This window comes from Camelus ferus, chromosome 6 (genome assembly GCF_009834535.1).
Source record: "Camelus ferus isolate YT-003-E chromosome 6, BCGSAC_Cfer_1.0, whole genome shotgun sequence".
Taxonomy (NCBI): Eukaryota; Metazoa; Chordata; class Mammalia; order Artiodactyla; family Camelidae; genus Camelus; species Camelus ferus.
This window is the reverse complement of record NC_045701.1, coordinates 62,658,724-62,681,697: the sequence shown is the minus strand read 5'-3', so window position 1 is coordinate 62,681,697 and position 22,974 is coordinate 62,658,724. Positions and strand designations below refer to the sequence as shown.

Below are 22,974 nucleotides of genomic sequence, written 5' to 3'. Positions count from 1 at the left end.
TATTTATTGAATTAATGAATAAAGAGTGCCAACCTACTTGTGAATGCTTTTCTTGATTCTGTAGTCAGATACAAGATGTTAGAATGGGGTTGGAAAATTCATCAAAGTCTTTCGTTATGGTCAGGCCAAAAGCGAGGCTCAGAGATCTGAGTATAACTCTAGAAGGCAGGAAATATGGGCTTCATTCTGACAGCCTTCTCACCACATTCTTTAACTTTGGACATCTCCTCCCTCCCAGGGACTTCCTCTTAGCGCAGGTTGTACACTGAGTTAAGGCTATACTTTTCAGGGGCTCTCTAGGCAAACCTGGCATATTGTAGGTGCAATACACAGTTGCCTCCCTTGCACAATTTGAACATGCTAAAGAGCCTGTCTAACTAACCGTTTCTCACCTATTGGCCTGGTTTGGCTCCTACACTGTCTCTTTCATATCCCTTCTTTGAATAAGGTTTTTCCATAAGGCGCTTATTAAGATGTGTTCCCTGGGAGAGATATTCTGCCCCTTGGGAAGGTAGATGCATCTGTTTCATCCAATTAACATATACTAATTGAGTCCCTACCAGGTGCAAAGGCCTTAAAGGTGAAAATGGCATCCTGCCCTTTGAGGAGTTTGCTGTGATAGGGAATTAGGTTGTCAAAGTCAAATTTGTTTTGAAGTAGGGATGGAAGTAGGTCTGAAGGAGGAGCTCCACTTAGGTCATTCAACTCAGTGGAGGAACCTGGCATCAAGGGAGGATGGGAGAGTTTGGATGCTTGAGGCAGAGGTGAAAGGAAAGAGGGTTGCAGAAGGGGCAGTGGGGTAATGACAGAGTAGATTTCACCAACAGTGTAATTCCTTTTTGCTGTGAGAGTGTGCATATTGAGTAAACCCACAAACTTGATACTTAGAGATACTGAATTTTCTTTGTAAATAACAATACTTTGGGGTTATATGGTTCTTATACCTCATTTTCATGTAACTTCATATAATCTGTACAACAGCTTTATGTGGTAACTGGTGGGTTTATTAATTAGGATATCCTAACCATTTTAATAAAGAACTATAAAAAATACATGAAATTTAATTTCTTGCTCACATCATAGATGAGTAAATGGGTATAAACTGAGGATGAGATTTTGTTCCCCACAGCCATCTAGGACACCAGGCTCCTTTCATCTTGGCCCTTTAGTCTAGGGTCTAGGAATTTAGAGGAAAGAATAAGGAATTATGGGGAAGAGTTTTGTGGCTAAGACCTTGAAGTGGTGCATGTCACTTCTTATCCAATCACACAGCCACAACTAACCACAGGGGCAACTGGAAGATGCCTCCAGGCTGTGTGTAGAAAGGATAGACTTTGGACATTGGTACGCCCAGTCCTGTGCCATGGAAGCACAGGGTATTTCCCTCATTTTACAGATGAGGAAACTGAGGTACAGAGTGGTTAAGTGACTTAGAGGAGAGCACCCAACTACTATGTACAGGAGTTAGGATTTCAACTCAGATCTGCTATTTTGATAGAACAGAAATAATAATAGACCAATAGCAATAATAACAATAATAGTATCTAACAGTTTGTGAGTGTGGGTTTGTGTTAAATGGGGCAATGTATGTAACGATCTTAGGAAATTCCAGGTTCCCTTCTTAGCCTTGGGCTTTGCTACCCAGTCCTACAAAGAGCCAAGTCTTTTTCTTGAGGACCATGGGCAGCAGAGGGGCTGTATGAGCTAGCAGCTGCTGCTTCTGCATCAGCAGAGCTCAGGGAAGAAGGCTGAATGGATTCTAGTGGCTGAGAGGTGCTCTCTCTGTAGGCCAGGAGATGTGCACAGGAGGAACTGACTCCACCAGCCTCCAAGAGGCTGCACTTGCCTTTGCTACAAGACTGGAGCCTTGCAAGCAACTTTCTGTCTGTCTCCAGAGCATCCTCTGGCCCCACTGTGCCAGACTTGTGCCCTGGCCGAGGATGGGAAAATCCTCCAGGCAGCACCCGTTCCATCAGGAGTCCTTCTGGCTTTGAGCAACTTTTAAAAGATTCATTTTAATTGAGTTATTTTAAAAGCTCTAACATGAATGAATACCAAATTGGCACCCATAACTTATATATTATTTATAGGTTCAGCTTTTAAAATAGCTCTCTTTGTTTGTGTAGCAGAGATGTATGGATAGAAACTGTTCTAAGACTGACATTTCTGTGACACAACAAAGAATATATAAAAGACTTCTCAGCTAAGTGGGGTAGGGCTCTCCTGCCTAGAAGAGTTCTGAGGGAGAAGCTGCTGCTTTCATCAGTGTTTCGGGTGAGGAAATGGAGGCGTGGGTTGAGTCAGAGCTGCTCTGAGAGGTTTCAAGGTTGGAAGCCATTCAAACGAGTTGCCACTGTCATTCCTTCTGCCACCGCCATCCAGCAAAAGAGGAAGGGACTGCAGGAATGTGTGGTTGAGGCTGCAGGGGCAACAGTGATACTGTCAAGGCGTCGATGCTCAGCCTGCATGCGCAGCACTGTGGCCACATGCCATGTTTCCAGACCCTTTACCACCTTGACCTCCAAATTGGCCTTCAAATAGTGTATCCTCTGCCGAAGCTACTTTTATCCTCTTAAAGAGCAGGGCTCTTCAGTTCTCAGTTCTCACCCATTTGTTCAACATTTTCTAGCTGCATTTCATGTACCTGGCATTATGCTGGGCAATTGGGACAAGAAGAATGACTAAGGATGTCCCTGGCTTCAAGCAGCCTATGGTCTATTGGGAAAGACAGAGGGAGAGATTATTCTCCTACACTGTGGCTAAGTGCTTTGATGAAAGTGATCGCTAGGTGTGATGGGAGCCTGGAAATAGTGCTTCCACCCCCACCACTACAGGGGATTGGTTGCAGGGGGTGAGGGGAGATAGGGAGTTTTCTTGAAGGGAGCGGAGGCTAACGTGAGTTCTGAAGGGTAAAAAAAATTATTCTGAAAAAGAGGGAGAATGTTCCAGGCTTTAGGAACAGCATGTGCAAAGAGCATCTCCAGAGAGAGCTGGGGACCTGAATAGAGTTCGTTATGGCTGGAAAGTAGGATTGGGGAGGTAGGAAGGTTTGGATAGAATAGTGTTCAGGTAGGGATAGATCACAAAGGGCTTTGACTAGGATTTATTACGAGTTTTCAACTTTCTTCTGAAACAGAGAGGAGCTATTAAAGTATGGAAGTGATATTACCATATTTATATTCTAAGTCAATCTTTCTGGCCACAGAATGAAGGATGGGTTGGAATGGTAGGCAAAAGAGTAAATATGGGTACAAGGAAATCAGCAGGAAACCACCAGACTTGAGACGATAGTGGTCAGAAGTGAGGGGGAGTGGTGGAGACAGAGAAGAACAGAGATTTGAGAGACATTGAGGGGACTGAGTGGATGAGATACTGGGTACTCTGACATATCAAGTTTTGGTTTGGACCACTGGTATATTGGTGGACTGGGAACATGACCGGAAGGAGTGGGACTCGCATGGTGATAGATGCAACTGGAGATAATGTGAAGTATGAGAGGCCTGTGGGCCTTCCAGGTGTATGTTCAGAAGGCAGTTGAATGGGATGGATGGGGGGTGAGGAGATAGACTTGGAAGTCATTAGCAGGAGGTGGTAATTCAAGTCATGGGAGTGCAGGACAGAAGATCACGTAGACAGAGGAAGAAGTGGAGTTGGCCCAGGATAGAACTCTGGGGAACACCACCATTCAAGGGACAGGTAGAGGAAGAGTAGCCCACAGAGCGGGCCAAGGAGGAAGGGCCAGAGAGTTAAGAGAGAACAAGGAGCATGTCCTGGAAGATAAAGGAAGTGATTTCAGGAATTTTGTTTTTATTGAAGTAGTAAATTTACAATGTTGTGTCAACTTCACACTTGCATATACATACATATATTTATTTTCATATTCTTTTTCATTATAGGTTACTACAAGATATTGAATATAGTTCCTTGTGCTAGACAGAAGAAACTTGTTTATCTATTTTATACAGAGTGATTTTAGGAAATTTTGGAATGGTCAACAGAGCTTAATGCTGCTGAGAAGTCAAGATAAGACCTGAAAAGCATCTGTTGTTTTAGGGAACAAGGAAGGAAAGTGTCAGTGAACTTTGACAAGAATAGCTTCATGAATTGATGGGGGAAGCCAGCTTTCAGTGCACTGAGGAGTGAGTTGGGTATGGGATGAGGAATTTCGCATGAATATAGATAAATAAACTGTATCTATTCTTACCTTAGGAGCAGAGACCTCATCATACTTCTCAATCCATCATCATTATTTTTAGGCAACTCTTCTGGTTGTTTGGTTAGTTGATTGGTTTCCTTTTTGGCTCCATTTTCCTTTTCCATTTCCCTCATTCCACCTAGAGGCAACCATTTTCATGTGCTTAAGAGTCTTCCATTTGTTTGTATATATTCTTATAATATGTATACTGTTTTATATGCATATGCTTTGCAGTTATGTTAATGGCGTGTTATAGATCTCATTCAGTTTCTTATTTACTTTATCCAGCGCTATGTTTTTAAGATCCCCCATTGTTGCCATGTGTCCTCCCTGTGTCCCTTCACCACATTTTATTGTCCATCCCCCAGTGAGGGACACACAGGTTATCTTCACCTCCCCACCACCACAGTCAGTGCTACAGTGAACATCATTGCCTGTGTTTCACTTTTGACCTGTATGAGGATTTCTTCAGTCTGTATGCCCAGGAACAGAGTTGTAGGTACATAACCTGCCTGAGAACTGGCAGACTGCCTTCCAGAATGGCTGGGCCACGCGCTCTGTCTATGGAATGTGTACCTACTTTTACTTTAATCTGAGCACCCAACCCCCACACCTCCTTCCTTGCCTTTCTTTTGCCTTACACTCTATGCACTATGTATCTCTCTAAATAAATCTACCTTTACTCAAAAACAAACAAACAAAAAAATACCAAACCAGAATGGCTGGGCCAGTCCACACTCCCACTGGCAATACACGAGGTTTCTGCTCTGCACGTCACCATCTACACCTCAAGTTACTCAGCCTGATAATCTTTGCCTGTGGTGTCTCCTTATTTTGATCAGTATTTCATGGTCAACTAATGAACTTAGCGTCTCTTCTCAGAGTCTTGGCCTTTTGGATTTCCTCTTCTGTAGATCACCTGTATGAACAACATCCGCATGGCAACTTTGTCAAGAAATCTGGCTTTGAAAGGGAAGAAAGAAAGGGTGGCAAGGAGTTTTATTTAAGATAATACAGACTTGAGCATGTTAAAATGAAGATGGAAGGGAGAAAAAGCTTAAGATTCATCTTCCTCCCAGGATTGGAAAGATGGCCTGAAGGAAGGAGAGTGAGAATTTGGCTTCATCTGGCAATAAAAATGAGACTAGGGGAGGGAGTGGGACTGAGGAGGGGGAGTCAGTGCACAGATTAGTAGCAGCTTTCCCTTAGCCCACTTGGTCATGGAGGCAGTGGAGGATCCATGAGGTTGAATAGGAGGGGAAAGGTGATCTCACTCACATTCTAGGAAAATGTTATATTGTGTTTCTAAGTGTTTGAAAATTACATTTGCTTTAAATTGCAGGGAGGAGAGATGCCTAAATTCCAGCATATGGGAAGTGGCACAAACAAAGTTGTAGAGGCAAATGATACAACAGTGGGAGGGGGACAGGTGGACCCTCTTGGTTGGAGCAGAGTTAGTGTAAGAGAGAGTCTGAGCTCAGCACCAGATGGTGCAGGACTTTGGATTAGGCTGCGTCAGAGTTGCTGAAAGCTTACAGAGTAGAGGCATGTCATTATGAGGAGGGCTGTCTGTGCAGGATACGTTGAAGAGGCCAAGCACAGCCAGAGGTGTCCGGACCATTACATAAGTCCAGGCAGGAAGCGGTAGAGCCATGGAGTGAAGTGGTGGAAGCTTTAGAACATAAAGGAATGACGGGTGGAAGACATTTTACAGAGGTTTAATGACTGGCCTTGGTGATTAATCAATATTGAGTAAGTGCTCAATACACTCAAGTGGACTATCTGAATGAGCACTGCGTGGATCAAGGAATAAGGCAGGCTAGCAACCCCAGAATTTGAGCTGAGGTCTTTAAGAGGAGAAGAATATTTACTTAGCACTTATATGTCCCAAGCATAGTGCTAGGCACTGGAATACAATAATGAACAAGACAGACTTGGCTGCTACCTGCTAGAAACCTATAGTTTAGGCAGGGAGAGGCAAAAACAAAGGTAAACCGAAAGATGGATGAGTAATCACAATTATGATGAGGGCTGTGAAGGGATCAAGTAAAGTGCCCAGGCTGAGGATGACAAAGGACTTAGCTTAGATGGGGTGCTTGGGGAGGATTTCCACAAGGGAGTGATACCTAAGAGGAGACCTAAGGAAGGAGGAGGAATCAGACATGCAGAGATGCTCCTGGAGGCGTCCTAGGCCGAGGGCACAGTATGCACAAGGGCCAGAGCTGGAGGACAAATGGCAATTTGGAAAAACTGAAAGGCTTACAAGTTGCATATAGCACGTGTCGGGACGACGAGCTTGGAGAGGGAAGCAGAATCCAGACCATGCCGGGTGTTAGGGCCAAGACAATGTAACCACAATGCCATGATCACACCTAACATAATTGACTATAATTCCTGGTTACTATCCACTATTGAGTCTATAATTCAGATATCCCTGATTGTCTAAAAAAAAAAAAGTGTTTTGATATTGTTTGATTCAAGTTCCAGACAAGGTATTACATTCGTTATTACATCTCCTGAGTCTCTCTTGATCTACAGCAGTCCCTATTCTCTGCCTCTTAGTTGTCTGTTTTCATGCCATTGACTTGTTGAAGAAGTGGGGTCAGTTGTCTGCAGAATGACCCACCTTCGGGATCTGTCTCTTTGCTTCCTCAGGTTGTCATTTAACTTGTCTGCCCATCTTCTGACGTTCCTGTAAATGGGAAATCAGCTCTACAGACTTGATCAAACTGAGGTTCAACTTTTTTGGCAAGAATGTCATAGGCCATGATGTCCTTCATACTGCATCATATCTGGAGACACACAGTATCTCATTGTCCTATTCTTAGTGATGCTAAAATTCATCAGTGAATTCACATATTGGGAACTTGAGCCCATTGTATAAGTTTCCATCAATTTGCTATCTAAAGGTTTTATTTGCTGATGATCTTTTTGAATCAATTGTTTTGTGAGAACTGTCTCAACTATTATTTCAAATCAATTACCTCAACCTATTCTTGACCATCTCCAATATTGAGACCACACAACCCCCCTGTGCAGTTTTCATCAGAGAAGAGAGAAGTAACTGTCTGTATTCTAGAAATGTCTTCATGGAAGACCAGAAATTGGGCATTCAGCTTTTCAATTATCTACCACAGAGTGTTCCTTGTTCTAGGAGAGGAGGCCGGTGGCTATCTGGAAAGAAAAGAGCTGAGAGAGCTAAGAAGTAGGAATGGGTTGTAATAGCTTTCTGTAAATATTGAGCCCAGGAATTCCAATAGGGAATAAGCTTTTGAAACTATGTATATTAAGAGTATCATCTCTCCTTTAATCACTCCCAGTGGACATTTGCCTCTGTGTTGGACGTGAGATGCTGATAGATGCTGTTAAGACAGAGGGTTGATGGGCCAATGCCTGTATCAGAGCTGAGCAGCACCTGTTACCCAGTCAAATCCTGTAAGAACTGTTGGGGCCGTGATCCCACCCCTCCTCCCCCATCCAAGCAGCTGCAGCATAACTGAAGCCAGTTCTTAGTAGGAGATTTTTCCATGATGAGGGTGGACAAGTTGTGACATGTAGGCCTGAGGTTCCTGCCTGGTGGCAAAGTTGGAGCAGAAGGGTCTGGGTAAGACCTTACCAAACAGCAGTGGACTAGAATGACCAGAATGCTGTAAATGCACTGGGAACCCTGATGCTGGCCACCATGGATACAAATCTGGTCTTTAAGAACCTCAAACCACACCCTGCTAATGATGGACTGGCAGCCAGGCTGGGTCGGGGTGGGAACTGTGGAATGTGGGAAAGCAGAGTGTGCTCTGAGGAGAGGAAGCAGCTTGGCTCAGGTACCGCTGGTGATGCCACCCACAGGTGGTATGCTCACCTGGACCTCGCTGTCACCCTGTCACCTAAAACTCCCTGTTTAGGATCACCTGTGATCCTAAAACTCCCTGTTCTGCTGTCCTGGGAGGTGTGTGCTCATTCTTAGCCATACTGAGCTGTAGTATACTGAGCTGTAATTTCTAGGTGGAGACGTCTGGTAGACAGATGGAGGTGCCAGACTAAAGCTTGGGGATGGGAAGGAAGTTGGAGATAGATTTAGAGTACTCTGCACTGGGTGTCTCATGGTTCTCGTGCTGTTTTAGTGAGTGTTTATGTATTTGACTGTTCTTTAAGGTGTCTGAATATGCAGTGAGATTACGATGCATGGGAGTAGAAGAATGTTCTGTTTTGGTCATTGCATTGGCAGAAAAGTTCCAGGGAAATTTTAGGATTTAATCTTCTGACCTGGGCTGCCATAGTACCAAAACATGTTAAAAGCAGGTCTGAAGTAGCGTAAAGGGGCAGGACAAAATAAGAAGCTGGCAAGGAGGTCAAACCTTACAGTTAAAGAGAAAATAAAGATAGAGAGGGTCTAACTTCTCAGTGTAAGAAAGACTGTATTTAAGCTATTGCAATAGCCTGCACCCTTGTTCCTGCTAAGAAAGGGTGGCATCAGTCCATAGTTCCCCCATTTCTCACTCCTGGGCTTTGTTGCTGCTCACATTTGTGTGGTCCAGGAAAGAGGAGATGGAGTAGGGAGGGGAAGAAAAGAGCATCCATCCTCTTCTGCTCAGCGCCACGGGGAGGGCTTAAGTGAGCACTAACTAGGGCCCCAGCAGCACCCTGCAGGCAGGGAGAGGAGCTGCCACCACAGCCACTTCTTGGATTCCTACCCACCCCATGGAGAAGTGGGGATAGCACGTGGGGTTGAAATTCCGAGGCCTAACACCTGATATCCGAAGCGGATGGGTCCCTGGGCACAGGAGCGAAGGGCGGAGCTGTGGATTGCATCAGTGATATTGTGAAATCCATTTTCCAGGGAGGTGCTCCTTCTGCAAGTGAGTGTGCGATCACATGAGCTTTTCAGGACCAAGCTGTGGGCAAGTCTTCTAGGGACCCGTCCTGCTCAAAATGTAACCTGGGGCCAGAGGCAGCCTAGGTCAGCCGGGTGAGGCTGAGCCTTGGACTGTGCATTTGGAGACAGGCCTACCCAGCTGCTAGACAGGCAGGCGGATGGACAGGGAAGGTGGGCTCTCCTAGGCACAGAGCCCCACGCATCAGAGAAGACCTACCTACACTCTGACGAGGGTCTGGTGGGTTATGAGAAAGACTTCCAGGGGCTTGAGGGTGAATTGGGGAGTGATTGGACAAGGAAGTACTTCTCACACCTTTGTTCCTGGCAAGGAAGTGAAGTGCAGTTTAGGACCTATTTTTAGCTCTATGACCGCTGCCATGCTCATGGGGGCCAGTCTTGCTGCATAGATAACTTATACCCTTAAAAACATGACTGAATCGCCTCAGCTCCAAGTTCCTCTCCAATACCAACTTCAGTGTCATTTCCACAACTGTCCATTTGGCTAGATGTCCCCACTGTGAGTCCCCGGCATACGCTATTCTTTTCAGTCATGGTGGTTTCTTTATTGCCAAACCTTTGGAGGGCCGTTGTATAAGTTACGGGTGATCCTGGGAAAGCACTGGGTTGAGTTTGGTTTTAGGGACTTTTTTTTGTTTGGTTTGGTCTTCCTGGAATAACCAGCTGTAGCTTTCCTGTTTTGTTAGTTTCTTCTCTTCTGCCTCTCACACCTGATTCTCCAAGATCCTCCCCTTGCCACCCAGCACACTGCCCGCCCCCCACCCCCTTGGCTCTGATGGGATGCCATCTGGGCAGGCTGCTGGGGTGGGCACAGCTGGGGGCCGGGAGGAAGAGGGCCTCTGTCATTTCTGAAGCTCTTTCCTTGGTGTTTGTCTTCAGGGATCTGACCCTTCTAAACACACACACACACACACACACACCCCTAGAGTTGTGTGTTTAGACACCACATGTGTTTTTTCCATGTTCCTGGCAGAGCCACTGCCTGGCTGCTGCCTTCTCCGAGCTGCGGTCGCGGGAGGCATGGCATTTTTAAGCAGGATGAATTGCTGTCGAGTGGCTGCTCTCCTGCACCCGGAGCCATCAATCTTGTCTTGAATGCTGCTGGGCCTGCCGGTCTGCCTGCTCGGGCTCCTCTTTCTGGGGCAGACTTATTTACGGAGCTGCGGCAAAGGTAATCTCACTCCCCCGGCCCTGTGGCCTGGGCCTCTCTCAGCCACTCTCAAAAATAGCCTAGATGAGAAGGAGAGCCAGGGTCCGGTTACCTCCCGCACGCAGGATCTGATCTCACCTCGCCTCCTGCGTCTGGCAGCACGGCCCCGCTCGGGGCTGCTGGACAGGCTGGCGGCCCCGCGGGAGCCCGTCAGCCTGTCCGTCCCTCTCCTGCTCACGCTTCGAGCTGGCAGTAGTTTCCCCTGAGGGAAGTGGGGAAAGGCATGGGGAGTCCTGCCTAGCCATCTCTGCCCAGCCCCCAGCCAGCTGAGTGGGACATCTCGGCCCTGGAAGTAGCGTGTCCTTTTGTGGAAGACGATGAGCTGTCAGAACGGACAAGGTGTTCTCAGACCCAGGGCTGGGATCTCAGGTGCACCTGTTTGGGATGATGGCTGTCGTCCCCACCTTGACCCTCCCTTCTCCTGAGTAGCAAACACCTTGGCCAAGCCCTGGAAGCTGGGCAATGCCCTCTGTCCCGTGTGCCATGTTTTCTCCCCTGCTGCTTCCTTAGGGAACCCACCCACTCAAGGGGGATAAAGTGGCCTCCTCCCAGCGTGGCCCCTTTTCAGCCACAGCAGTAACTCCCTAGGTGACCTTGGTGGGGGGGCCTCATCCTAGTCAGCCTTGGTTTCCTCCTTGGTTGCAATTAGGGTGGATAATGCTGGCTCCTGTCTTACCTCAAAGGGTAGTGGTGGGATCGATCGATCAGACTGGGGAAGAGAGTCTGAAGTGATTTTGTCTGAAAAATAAGAGCTGGAGCACTGCAGTTACACTTGGCTTGGTGAGCTTGCTTGATTTCTTCCTCCAGCCTGTGCCTGCTCGGGTAGATTGACTGCGCGCGTGTGTGTGAGCGTGTATGTGTGTGTGTAGTGTGTGCGCACACACTCCTGGAGGGAGAGGCTTACCTCCCAGCTCACTAATTGTCAACACTTGTCATTTGTCTGCCTCAGCCTCCCCTCCCCCACCCCCTTTTGTTCTCTTGGATGTGAAGGCTCTGGGCTCCCTGTTCTTTCAAGTCTTGATCTTGGAGTCCCTTAAGCTCCCTGGGGAGATGACTGAATGACAGGTACAGGTGAGGAAATTAAGACTGAAGGGAAGCTAGTCTGGTTCCAAAAGTCCAAGGCATTCAGGACCTTGCCTGGCCTCGCTAGCCCCGTGTTCCACTTTTCTCTCCGACCTCGCCCTCACCCTCCAGTTACGTCGTCGTGAGGTTCCTAAGTTTTACTGGATCCTTTCTTACCTTCAGAACTTTGCATCTGCTCTTTATTCCTTTTGTTTGGACTCATTCCTTTCCATCTGTCCCTTTACAGGGTGCCTCCAAGCTTCCTTTAGGAATCAGCTTAAACTTTCCTTCCCTCAACACCCAGCCCCACTATGAGTCCCTCACATTCCCTTGTCCTTTCCCAGCTGTGGCCCAGCATCCAGCATCACACCTTGTTGTAATGGCTTCTTTAATCATATCTCTTGCTGCCAGAGTATACACTCCATGAAGACAGGGCCCTTCCTGTCTTATTCATAATTGCCTAGCACAGTGCTTGCCACCTCACTGGGACTTGGTGCATATCTGAGCTAATCATGAATGAATGAATGAGGAAACATGATAAATGACAGGGGAGTGAGGACGCAGTGCTCCTGATGTTCACGGCATAGATGAACACATGGCTCCTTGTCGGGAGGGATCCCCTCGCCCCCCACCCCACCATCATGCTAACCGCTTTGATGCAACCGCAGACTCATCTGGGCTCCTTGGTCTGTCAGGGAAGAACAGGAGAACTTGTCTGAGCACCTGGTCGCACTTCAGAGAAGGCAAGACCAAGAGCTCAGCTTTCTGAATGTTTGCTGCAGGGAAAGAACTCAGAGGGAGCCTCTGGGAGGAGTTAACTTTGCCCAGTGCAGCTGCTGGGGCTGGTGGCACCAGTGGCAGCTTAAAGCTCATGCTCCTCTCTCTCCCCACTGATACATATTTGAGTCAGACTCAGCGAACTCCCAGCTTCTCCCCTCTGCTTCCTTGTCCCCACCCCCCGCAGGGTGGGTCCTGGCGCCACTCCCTGGGGTGCGACTGCTCTTCCCAGCTCGTTCCTATGAGCCTCCTGGCTCCCAGGAGAGCCAGCCCTCTCTGCGGTGGTGGCAGCGGGTTTGGAGGAAGCGGGCTTGCTGCGACTTACATCTCCACCTGCTGGTCGTCCTGACCCATGCTGCATGCAGCTCTCTGTTCCCACCGCCACCGCCGCCGTTACTGTTGCTGCTGCTGCTGCTGCAATATTTTATAACTGAAGACCCAGAGACCCTGGGTAGGAAGTATGACCAAGCAGAGGGCACTGTGTGCTGCTCCCGCGAAGATCTACTTCTGTTGGACGCTCCAAATAAGTTTCCCCTGAGACAAAGTCCATGCGGGTGGGAGCTAACCCTTTGACTGTGTTGCTGTCCCCTTCCCAGGGACCCTTCCATGAAGACTGAGGCAGGCATAGCTGCTGAGAGCCTGCTGACATGACATCGGCCACGGAGTTTGAAAACGTAGGCAACCAGCCATCGTACAGCCGGATCAATGCCCGCTGGGATGCCCCGGATGATGAGCTGGATAATGACAACAGCTCAGCCAGGCTCTTTGAGAGGTCCCGGATCAAGGCCTTGGCAGGTACTATTTGGGGCCGTGGGGGTTGGGGAGCCGCTCTCCCAATCCCGAGGTTCCCTGCCCTTCCCGCCTGTGATGCATCCTCTGTGTGCGTTGGTGTGAGCCCTGGCAGGACGGTGATGGAGACATGGTTGCGTGGCCCCCTCAGGAGCGGGCACAGATCAGGCAGCCTCTGCTCCCCCTGCATGCTCCACTTCCTCCGAGGAGGGAGGTGGAGCCAGATGGGCCCTGCCTTCTGCCTCCGTCCTGAATGACCTGTGGCCAAAGTCAGAAGTAAAAGAAAGTCTGGGCAAAGGAGTGTGTGAGGGGCGGCAGCCAGGCAGAGGTGTGTGGGGCTTCATTATGAACCTCCATCTCCTGCGTGCCTGATCCTGGGTAGAGGAATTGTCGTCATCTTCTATGTGGTCCCAGAAGGAGTGCTTTGATAGGAAATTGAGAACAGATAACATCCTCCCCACACTGCCTCAAAAGGAGGATTTTCTGGACTAAACCTCTTATCCTTAAACTGGAATTAGGTTTTTACTTAGCAGGTTCATAATAGATTCGTGTGTGTGTGTGTGTGTGTGTGTGAGAGAGAGAGAGAGAGAGAGAGAGAGAGAAATCTTTAATCTCCAGTAGAAATGGCCTCTCCTCCCCCTGCTGGCAGAGATCTGATTTTTGGATTTCTTTCCCCCTACCAACCCTGTAACCATTGCCGCCCTGGAGCCTGGCCCAGGGTAGCTATGTTCTAACCCTAAGTCCTTGGCCAATAAAGAAAGTTGGGGTTATATGGGGTGGGGTGTGGGTGTATACAGAGAAAGGGGTGGATTCCTTCACCTGCTCCACTAGTGATGGGCCCAAATCAGGCTTGCTTCCCCCATCATTGATTGTTCCCATCTTCCACCCTATAGGAAGGGCACAGCCTTTCGCATAAGACTTTCTGAGGTGATTCCCCCAACTGCTCCCTCGCTCACGGACCCATCTGAGGTTTCTGCTAGTATTCGGCCACCTTTCCTCCCTCTATTCTGCTCCCAGATGCCAGTTTCCAGCTGATCTCGAGGCATGAGCAGGACCCCCTCTGAGACCATGATGACCTTTCACCTCAGGAGTGTCTGGGCTTCCCCTCCCCATAAAAGGGATGAGGTTTCTCATTCCCTAGTCATGGTGGGAAATCCTTTCAGGTCTCAGCCATCACCTTTTGGTCCTTGCTCTTTGCAGGAAACTCCCTTTCTTCTTCCTCCAGCTCATCCTCACTATCCCCTACCCACCAAAATCCTTCTTTGATTTTCCTTGGGGACATATAATAGCACCAACTCCTTGCTTTTGCTTTTGTAATTTTAACATCTTTAACCAAACTCGGAACCTTGCCTTTGTCAGTCTGATTTGACCTTCTCTGTGTCTCATGCTGGCTGAGTCTGGCTGCAGGGACCCTGGGGATGCAACTGGAGAGAGAGGTACCATATTCCATAAAGTTTGCCCAAGGACAGCTTGAAGAGTGGGGCTGTCTTTTGTGCAGGGATCCTTTGATCTGTGTCATAGGTAACCTGTTTTTTAAGAAACCAAGGTAAATTTCATTTTAACAATTATCGATCATATTCCTACTACATGTAAAACTAATCCCCTTGCCAAACATGATCATGGAGGGGGAATCCTGAGTTGGATTCAACACAGTATCTGTCTCTGAGGAGTATATGATCTATTAGGGAAATGAACAATGTTCTTAATTAATTAGCACAAGAGTAGAATTAGAGAAGAACTGGGGGAAGGACACTTAATTAAATAGCAATGAAAGAACAAACGAGGAGAGGCAGGGATAATCAGAGACTCGTTTGTGCAAGAGGTGGCCTTGGGCTGGGGATTGAAGGGTGTGTGTGATTCTGATGGGCAGATGGGCTAAGAGGTGGTCCAGGTGGCTGATATGTATGGTAGCCTGGTCCGATGAGTAGCCGGGAAACTGATGGAAGTGGGTTGATCAGGAAAGGGCCTCTGCCAGCCTTGCTTCTCCCTCACTAGAGTGTGCATCTTATCGATCAAAGAATCTGAAAGCCCTCCCGGGGGAGAAGAATCACAGAATGTAGAGTTGCAAGCCTGAATCTTAGCCGTCAGAACATCTGGCTAAAAAGTAAACACAGAAGTTTGGGGTCCATTCAGGATTTTAAAAAAACAAACAAAAACCTCACAAGTTTGCTGACTTTACTCTCCTGAGAGTCCACTGTGAGTGACCAGTGGAAGAAGCTAAAGCTTTGAGAAGGTCCAAATTAGAGTGGGCCGGACGGACCATCCTGGTAGGCAGGCAGAGCAGAGAAAGGGAATGTCAGTCTCCCCAGGTTTTAACTTCTTGACATTTTTCTCTTTGGTGCTGCCTTTGGGGCTGCTTGGCAGTCTAGACAGGGTTCAGCCTTTCCAAAGAGGCTTAGGAAGCAGAAAGTGCCTTTGGCCCCATCATTTCAGCATGCTCCACAGCCATTCCCCTTCTCCTAAGAAGGCATGCAGCCCTGAATTTCTTATAAGGTGGTGGTGATCTGCTTTGTAGGACAGTGGGACAATGGGACGGATGGGCCTGACCTTTTCTTTCTGAAATCGGAGGTCCTGGAGTGAGGAGGAAAATGTCACAAGACCCAGAGTCAGATCCTTGTTCCACCACTAATGCTGCTGCTACGGAGGGCGGTTGAGTCAATCTCCTGTTTTACAAATTGCAGACAGTAGCACTTTCCCAAGGTTGCTGTAAAGATCAGGGAAGATTCAGCTTATGGAAGTTTTTATGAATAAAATACTACGTTAGTATTTAGTTATGTTTAATTTAGTTAATGTTACTATTTACAGGAGATCTTCTTAGGAGTATATCTTTCTGTCGCTTTTCTTCTCCAGACTTCAGAAATTCAAGATCATTAGCTCAATGTCCCGGGTACCTTGGCCTGTTCCAGGGCCAGTTTCTTCCTTTTAACCCTTACCCTTGCTTGGGTTGGAAGAAAGAGCCAGGGGCCAGTGAAATTAGGCTAATGTGCTTGGAGTGCTTGGCTTGGTCTCCAGGGACCCAGTGCCCCTGAGGGTGAAGCCCCCTGCTGTGCAGATCATTCTCCTCAGGCCGTCCAGCCAGGATCCCAGCTGTGTCTCATCATCAGCTGGGTGACTGGGAGGCCCAAGAAACCAAAGGATAATGAGACCTTGTTAGATTCTCTTCTTAGAGTGGCAGCTCCTCCCAGTCCTTCTCCACTTAGTGACCTATGGTCAGAAGACTTACATTTGTTTAACGGGACTCCATCTTTTCTGCCTCTTAAGTCCTCTCAGCTCCAAAGGAAATACTCCCTATTCTGCCTTTCAAACCATTCCCAGCTCTTCCTCCCTGGGCTGAAATAAACAAGCCATCTGGTTATTCTGCCTGGAAACTGCCACATTGGTATACAAATACCTGACCTCTCTCCGGAATGAATTACTCTGGATTTGGAACTGTGGATCAGGCTGACTAAAGCAAACGGGGGAGGTGGGTAAGAACACGTTGCAGGAGCTGCCTGCGTAGGGATGAATTTGACCTTGACAATGCCGAGGGGAGGGTTGGGGGCCCGGCAAGAATGTTTGCCCAGTAGGGCCCTGGGCAGGTGTTGCTCTCAGTGTCAGCCTCTACAGCTGGCAGCACTTCCTGGGGTTTGGTGGTAGGTGAGTCCTGAGGCTTCTTCCTGAACAGGGGGCCAACCTCTGCTTTGGTGACTGCCTCTAGCAGCTTCCTACTTTGGTGACCTGCTTTGAAAGATCAGAGGAAGGGGAGCAGCTGGAAAGCCCAAGTTCCTATCCCTCCAAGAGGTTCCAGCCTTTGTGTCTCGGTAAAAATGCTCCCAGTGTCCCCTGAGCCACCCTGATTGTCCCTCACCCATTTCCTGTCCTTCATCTGGAGAGCCATTAGGTAAACATTTACGAGTCTGGATGAGGGACGAAGTCCTGCAGGCTGCAAGGAATTTCCAGCTGGAATGCCTACCCTCTGTGCCCTCTCTCCTCATCCCAGAGGAGGCTCTGCCTGCCTGTACACCCCCTCATGCGTAGCTGTGGGCTCCTGGGATTTGGGTGAGGACGCTGCCTCCAGGCAGATGTGGTCCAGCTGGGAGAGGAAGGAGAGGAGCAATGCAATAGAAAGATGCCCTAAAAAGAGAAACCCTCTGCATTGGCATCTGAAAGGCTGCAGTGCAGAGAGCAATCCAGGGCCTCCTGAGAAGGCCTGTGAGAAGACGAGGACTTGACATGTCCTTCCTCCTGTTCTTTGATTCATCCAATTATTAGTAAGGGATAGAATACAGAGAGCTGCCCTTTTAAGGCAGAGTACACAAAATTGTGTAGCCCACTCTGGTTTTGGCTTTAAACCAGAAACCAAATGATGTTTCAGAATGGAGATATGCTTCCTTTCTGCATTCTGTCTTTGAAGCTTTCTTACTAGAAATGAGGTGAGGGGGAGTGGTGAGGTTGGTTGAGGACAATTCAGAGAAACAGGGCAGCAGGTGCACTGCAGGCGGTGTCCCTGTGCTCTGAAGCACATGGTTGCTGCCACTTTGAACCTTGAATGTCTTCCAGACCCACTGTGCCCAGGCCCTAAGGTGAAGTTCTGTGACAGGCAAGTATTCCATCAGAACCTTGACAGTGGCCCTCAAATTCTGACTGCCACCAGCCTCAACTCCCTGGAAACTCCCTGAAGAGGGTGGTATGGGCTCCTTCCTGACTTTGGTGGCGAAAAGTGATGCTTGGCCTCACCCCACCTGCCCCTTCTCCCATCTGCACTGGAATGACGCTGGGCCCAGGTGCCCCAGTTGCCTGAGAAGGGCTTTGTGTCTAGGAGGTGAAAGATTTCTTTCAGAGAGCAGGATTTCTCCATAGTTGTGCAGGAAGGGGTCAGCAGTTTCCTAGCAGCCTGTTGAGTGGACAGTTTTAGAAGCAGCTGCTGGAGACCAAGGCATCAGGTGTTAACGGTCCAAATGTCTCTCTTAAGCTACCTGTGAGAATGAAGATGGCATCATTAATGAGAAGTTTTTAAAATATTTTCTTCTCAGATTTCAAAACATAGAACAAAGTTCTATCTAGAGACTGTATATTGGGGAAATGTACTATTCATGGAAATCTCTATAATCAGCAGCAATCATTTCAATGTACTGTCAGAAGAAAAAAAATAATTGGCTCAGCATCTTTCTCTTTGAGGTCCGCCATTGTGAGTGCTCCTCCCGCCCCTGAAACAGGCCACTGTGCAGATAAACCTGTTAGTTACTTGTGCAGACCCACCTACGAGGAGGCTTGTGTGCCCCCTGCACTGTGTGGTCCAGGGCAGTTTCCCCTGGGCATAACACTTTCTCCCATCGTCCCCTCTCCCTTCTTGATCAAAGCTGGTCTTCCTCTTGGAGAAGGCTTTGCAGAACCACGACTGGTCCCCTTCTCTGGGTGACTGCTATCTTTCATTGTGAAGATGCTTTATCAAATATTAATACTCTGAGGTTAATAATAAGACTCTGTTCCCTCCCCATGCGGTGCAGTCTGAGTGAGCTGTGCGAATAGCCTCCTCCATCTCTGGGACATTCCGGCCAGCTGTCAGCTTCATTCCCAAGGGCAAGTTCTGGCTGTGCTTCTGGCTCCTGGGAGCAGCCAGCAACCCCCCCCCACCCCATCCCCACTGGGCCCCACTTCACTCTGCTTGACTGATGAGGCACCAGGAGTGCTGTTTTCAGAGCATCTGTAGCAACTGTTCATTTTCCCTTTTTATCACATCACTGAGAAAGAATGACAGGGAGGCTGGTAGCAGCTGAGTCTCTGGGAGCATTTTGCCTCCGAATCGTTTGGCCTTCAGACTCTGGAAACCGAATCAACTAGGGAATCTCTTTCTAAGTCTAGTGAGGGGGAAGTGACTCAAATAATCACACATGTGTCTATGTGCATGTAGACATGGGCACCATGACAAATTATGATAAAAGCTATGAAGATTTAGTGGGAACTGTGAGTTTATCGCATAACCTACAGCTTAGCTCTCATCCAGGGATGAGTAGGGGCTTGTCTGAATGAGAGTGAGGGGACTGGTGGCTGGAGATAGGAGGGGTGGGCAGGAGCCACATCACTAGGAGCCTTACAGGCCACAGACATCTTCAGGGTCCTGGCCGGAAGCAGCAAGAAACTTAAAAGGGGTGGCTGAGGAGTTTAATGAGGTGATATTTGGAAAGGAGTGGCAGAGTTGAAGGGTTAAAAGGTGGGAGCCTTTAGCAGGGAGAGCTGTGGGCTCAGGACAGGGGCTGTGGCCTTCAGTAGGGGGCCAGAGGGGTGGCACTGCTCCCCACCCATCAAAGTGCTTTTCACATGGAAGTGACATAGTTACATTTAGATTTGGAAGGTCACTCTGGCTTCAGAGGGGAGCACAGGTTGTGGGAGGCTGTACAAAAGTCCAGGACAGATAAGGTGGCTGTGTGGGTCAGCTTGGTGGCCAGAGGGAGGAGAACCTGGTCCATCCCAGCAGTGTGGTTCTTCTGCCATCATGGACTTCCCTGGTTAGGTGACCTTGGCCAATTTACTTTTCTTTCCTCCCAGCCTCGGTTTCCTCACCTGTAACACGAGGGGCTTGAACCAGATGGTGTGGGAGGCCTTTCCAGCTCATAGCCTGGGAGGAAACCCCCTTAAGGCAACGCTGACCGTGTGCCTCTACCCTGAGCTGTGGAGCTTTGGTTCCTGGATTGGGGAAAGGGAATCAATCCTTTTCGGTAAATCAGTGGGTTCTCCAGAAGTCCTCTGTTAATTAAAGGCTGGGCTGAGGCTGAGTCTGGACCATCCTGTCTTCTGTGACCTCGTGTTCTCAGCATGTGCCATCTCTCCCTGTGGCCCCCACCTGCATGCATGACAACAGTGCTGGGTATGTGTACGGCTGCTTAGTGTTCCAGGTGCCTTTTATCCAGATGATCTCACTGACACAGCAACCACTCTGAAGTAGGCAGAGTATAGCTATTTCCACCCCCTTTAGAGATGAGGGAGGTCACACGGCAGAAAATGCCAGGACAAGACTAGAATCCCAGGGTTTTAAAATCATCCCTGTGCTGTTTGGGCTACAGCACTTGGCCTTTCTTGAATGTCCTTCATACCTGCTTTTATCTCCTCCACATCCCACCGGAGACATCTCTTCCCATTTTCATTTCACCACTAGCCTCCTGTGCCTCTTTGATCAAAGCCCTGAACTCATTTTAATTTCTGTCTTACAGCCTCCAAATGCTGTCCCCTGCCAGGCCGGGGGACCCTTGTTCTGTGATGTTGTCCATATCAGCTCCTGTCACTTCATTTCCTTAGTTCACATGTCAGTGGGGTCACAGCACCTAAAACAGAGACTTCTGCAGCCGCCTCTGAGCCAGTTTCCCAGGCTCCAGCCTCTCCCCTGTCCAATCCCATTTATGCAGGGCAGTTAGAATCTTTTCCCTCCTACAAATTTTTAATGAGATACCACTTTAATTAAGAACCTTCAGGCTCTTCTTTACATGGAGTATAAAGTTCAAATTCCCTAGATTGTCCTTCAACTTCTTTGCTCTGGTAAGTTAACTGCTTCTCACCCTTACCCACAAAACATACACCCACATGTACCTAACATGCATACATCCGCACACACATATGTGTTTGCCCCACCAGGGGCTTTGACCAAGATTACCCCTTCCTTCTCTGCCATTCTAAAACCATTATCATCCTCAAACGCTGGTTCAAAACTAGGCTTCTTTAAAAATTTTTTTAATTGAAACTGATCTATGATAACTTTTATTTTCCTACAATATGTAAAGATGCTATTTTATTTTTTAAAAAATAGGGTGATTACTTTTAGATCTTTAAATATTTTTATTAAACAAGAATATATATTTCATGTAGAAAAGATCAGAAAGGCAGATAAAAAAGAGAAAACTAGAAACATTGTTAATACTCCATATAGATATTGTAATGCCTATGGATGTATGGCTGTATGTGTATGTGTAAATATTAACATTACCTATAATATTATAATCTTAGAACATTTTTCACTGAGCAATATACTATGAATATCTTTTCATGTGTGTAAACATACAGATTACCATTTTCGTTTCTGTATAATCTTTTTTATTAATGTACTCAGATCTAGTTAACTAGCATCCTAGTGTTGAACTCTGAACACTTGAAGTCAGTCTTATGGGCTTTATCCTTGCACTTATAGGAGTATCTATATGTTCAAATGTGTTTTTGAGTATGTAGTAGGCATCTTAAAGTTCTCTCTTAGAGTCAGCCCCAGCCCCAGCTGGATCTTAAATCTGTATGGGCAGGGGACCTATGTTCTAACTGTTCACAATACCAGTGTGATGAAAGCTGGTTGGTTGAAAGAAAAATTCCTCTCCAAACTAAACAGAAAGAGTGGAATTTGTGCCAGTAGCATCATTTATGATGTGCCCCCAAACAGTCTGCCCCTATGGCAGGCTTTTTAATGGATTGGCATCTCTGTCATTGAAGTTTATCACAAGTTCATGGGAGTTAAGGTATCACTCACTCAGGTTCCCTAAACTCAGCTTCCTGGCATGAGAAGGAAAGAAATCCCAAGTTGTAAACCGGCAAAGGGCTCAACATTAAATGCTTGTTTTCAGGCCCTAGCTAGTGGTCCATGGCCTCCCGTGGTACCTTTTCTCCCACTTGCCTTTCTGACCACCTAGCTTTACCCGTAGCTTAAACCCATGTGCTGGTAAAAATGCAGGCTTCCTCAAGAAGGATACCTTTTTATAAGTCGTTTATTCCTCAGGTTTTGAATTTTATATCCTATTTTCCTTCATGACACCTGTTGTTTCTTATTATATAAGTAATACATGCTCATTGCAGACATTTTAGTAAACATAGATAAGCAAAAAATAGTCACCCACAATCTTAACACCCAACAGTAACAACACCCAGCATTAGCTTTCTTCTGTGAATCTATGCAGATAGTTCTACAAAATTGTGTTCATATTATGCATGCAGTTTTATAATCTGAATTTTCCCTTAAAATGCATTTCAATACCCTTTTTGCCATTGAAAGTTTTTATTTCACCTTATTCATATACTTATAACTATAACAAAATTATTAAATAATCCCCTATTGAATATTTAGGCTGCTAGTCTCTCCTTTTGAGAGCAGATTTTTAACAGAGAGAACAGGGAGAGGCATGAAGCAGTCAAGGAATTTTATAGGAAGCCATGGCAGGAAAAAAGAGATGGACCTAGAACTGGGTGATTAAGTTTCCGAAGATAAGACATTTCAACTTTACCATTTAGCTTAAGAACAGCCAATGGACAACAGGCTTTTATTTTTGTAACAGCCCCACTGGGGACTTGTAATGACAAACTTCTGGGATGCCTGTGACTTCAGGAGGTAAAGCAGGTACCAAAGTGGGTGGGGCCAGCAGCTATTGTGTGCTATTGCCAAGAGTGGTGGAGGGAAGTTGAAAGAAGAAGGGTCAAGAGGAAGTCTGGAGAAGTGTAACAAAAGAGAAGGAAAGAACCTGGACCCTAAGGGGAGAAGTGCGTGCTTTGATGCCCCTGTAGGGGATAATCAGAGAGTAGCTGTGTGGCCTCGGGGAGGCAGAGGTCTACCTCTTCGCCATCAGACCTTGCTCCCAAGCTCCATCCCAGGAGGCATCAGGAATGCTCCCCCCGCATAAACCTCCTCCCTCTCCCCCTTCCATCTCTCTTGTGGGCCCAGGTGGTTAACTATGCTTATGAATTTTTCTGGTGAAAGCCCCTGAGGCAGGGGCCCACAAGGGAACTAAACTATCTTAGAGAAAGGAGGAGAGAAAAGTTTAATATTTTCTTTAGAAAAAGAAAAGTATATTTCTGTATTGAATAAGTAACATAGACACCCATTAGGTAAAACTCAACAGACATAAAAGGGCAAATAATAAGTTTTATTCTCATCTCAGTCCTCCAGACCCAGTTCTTTTCCCATAACCAGTGTTATCAGTTTTTCATGTATCTTTCCAGGAATGTCTTATGTATATATAAGCAAATGGTCTATATTGTTTTTCTCAGCATTTTTATCCCACTATACATTGTTCCATACTGTGATTTTTAGTCTCACTCAGTATATCT

General features: G+C 47.2%; 1 protein-coding gene across 2 annotated transcripts in view; it reads left to right on the top strand.

The window, feature by feature from the left end:
* Positions 1 to 22,974, top strand: part of SPTB (spectrin beta, erythrocytic) — a 114,422-nt gene that overhangs the window by 39,258 nt on the left and 52,190 nt on the right. For both annotated transcript variants that reach the window (XR_004320747.1, XM_032482187.1), the window contains exon 2: positions 12,732 to 12,930. Coding sequence is in view for 1 of the 2 variants with exons in the window: in XM_032482187.1 (XP_032338078.1) it covers positions 12,783 to 12,930 (148 nt within the window). In the remaining variant the exon portion in view is untranslated. The remainder of the gene's footprint in view (positions 1 to 12,731; positions 12,931 to 22,974) is intronic.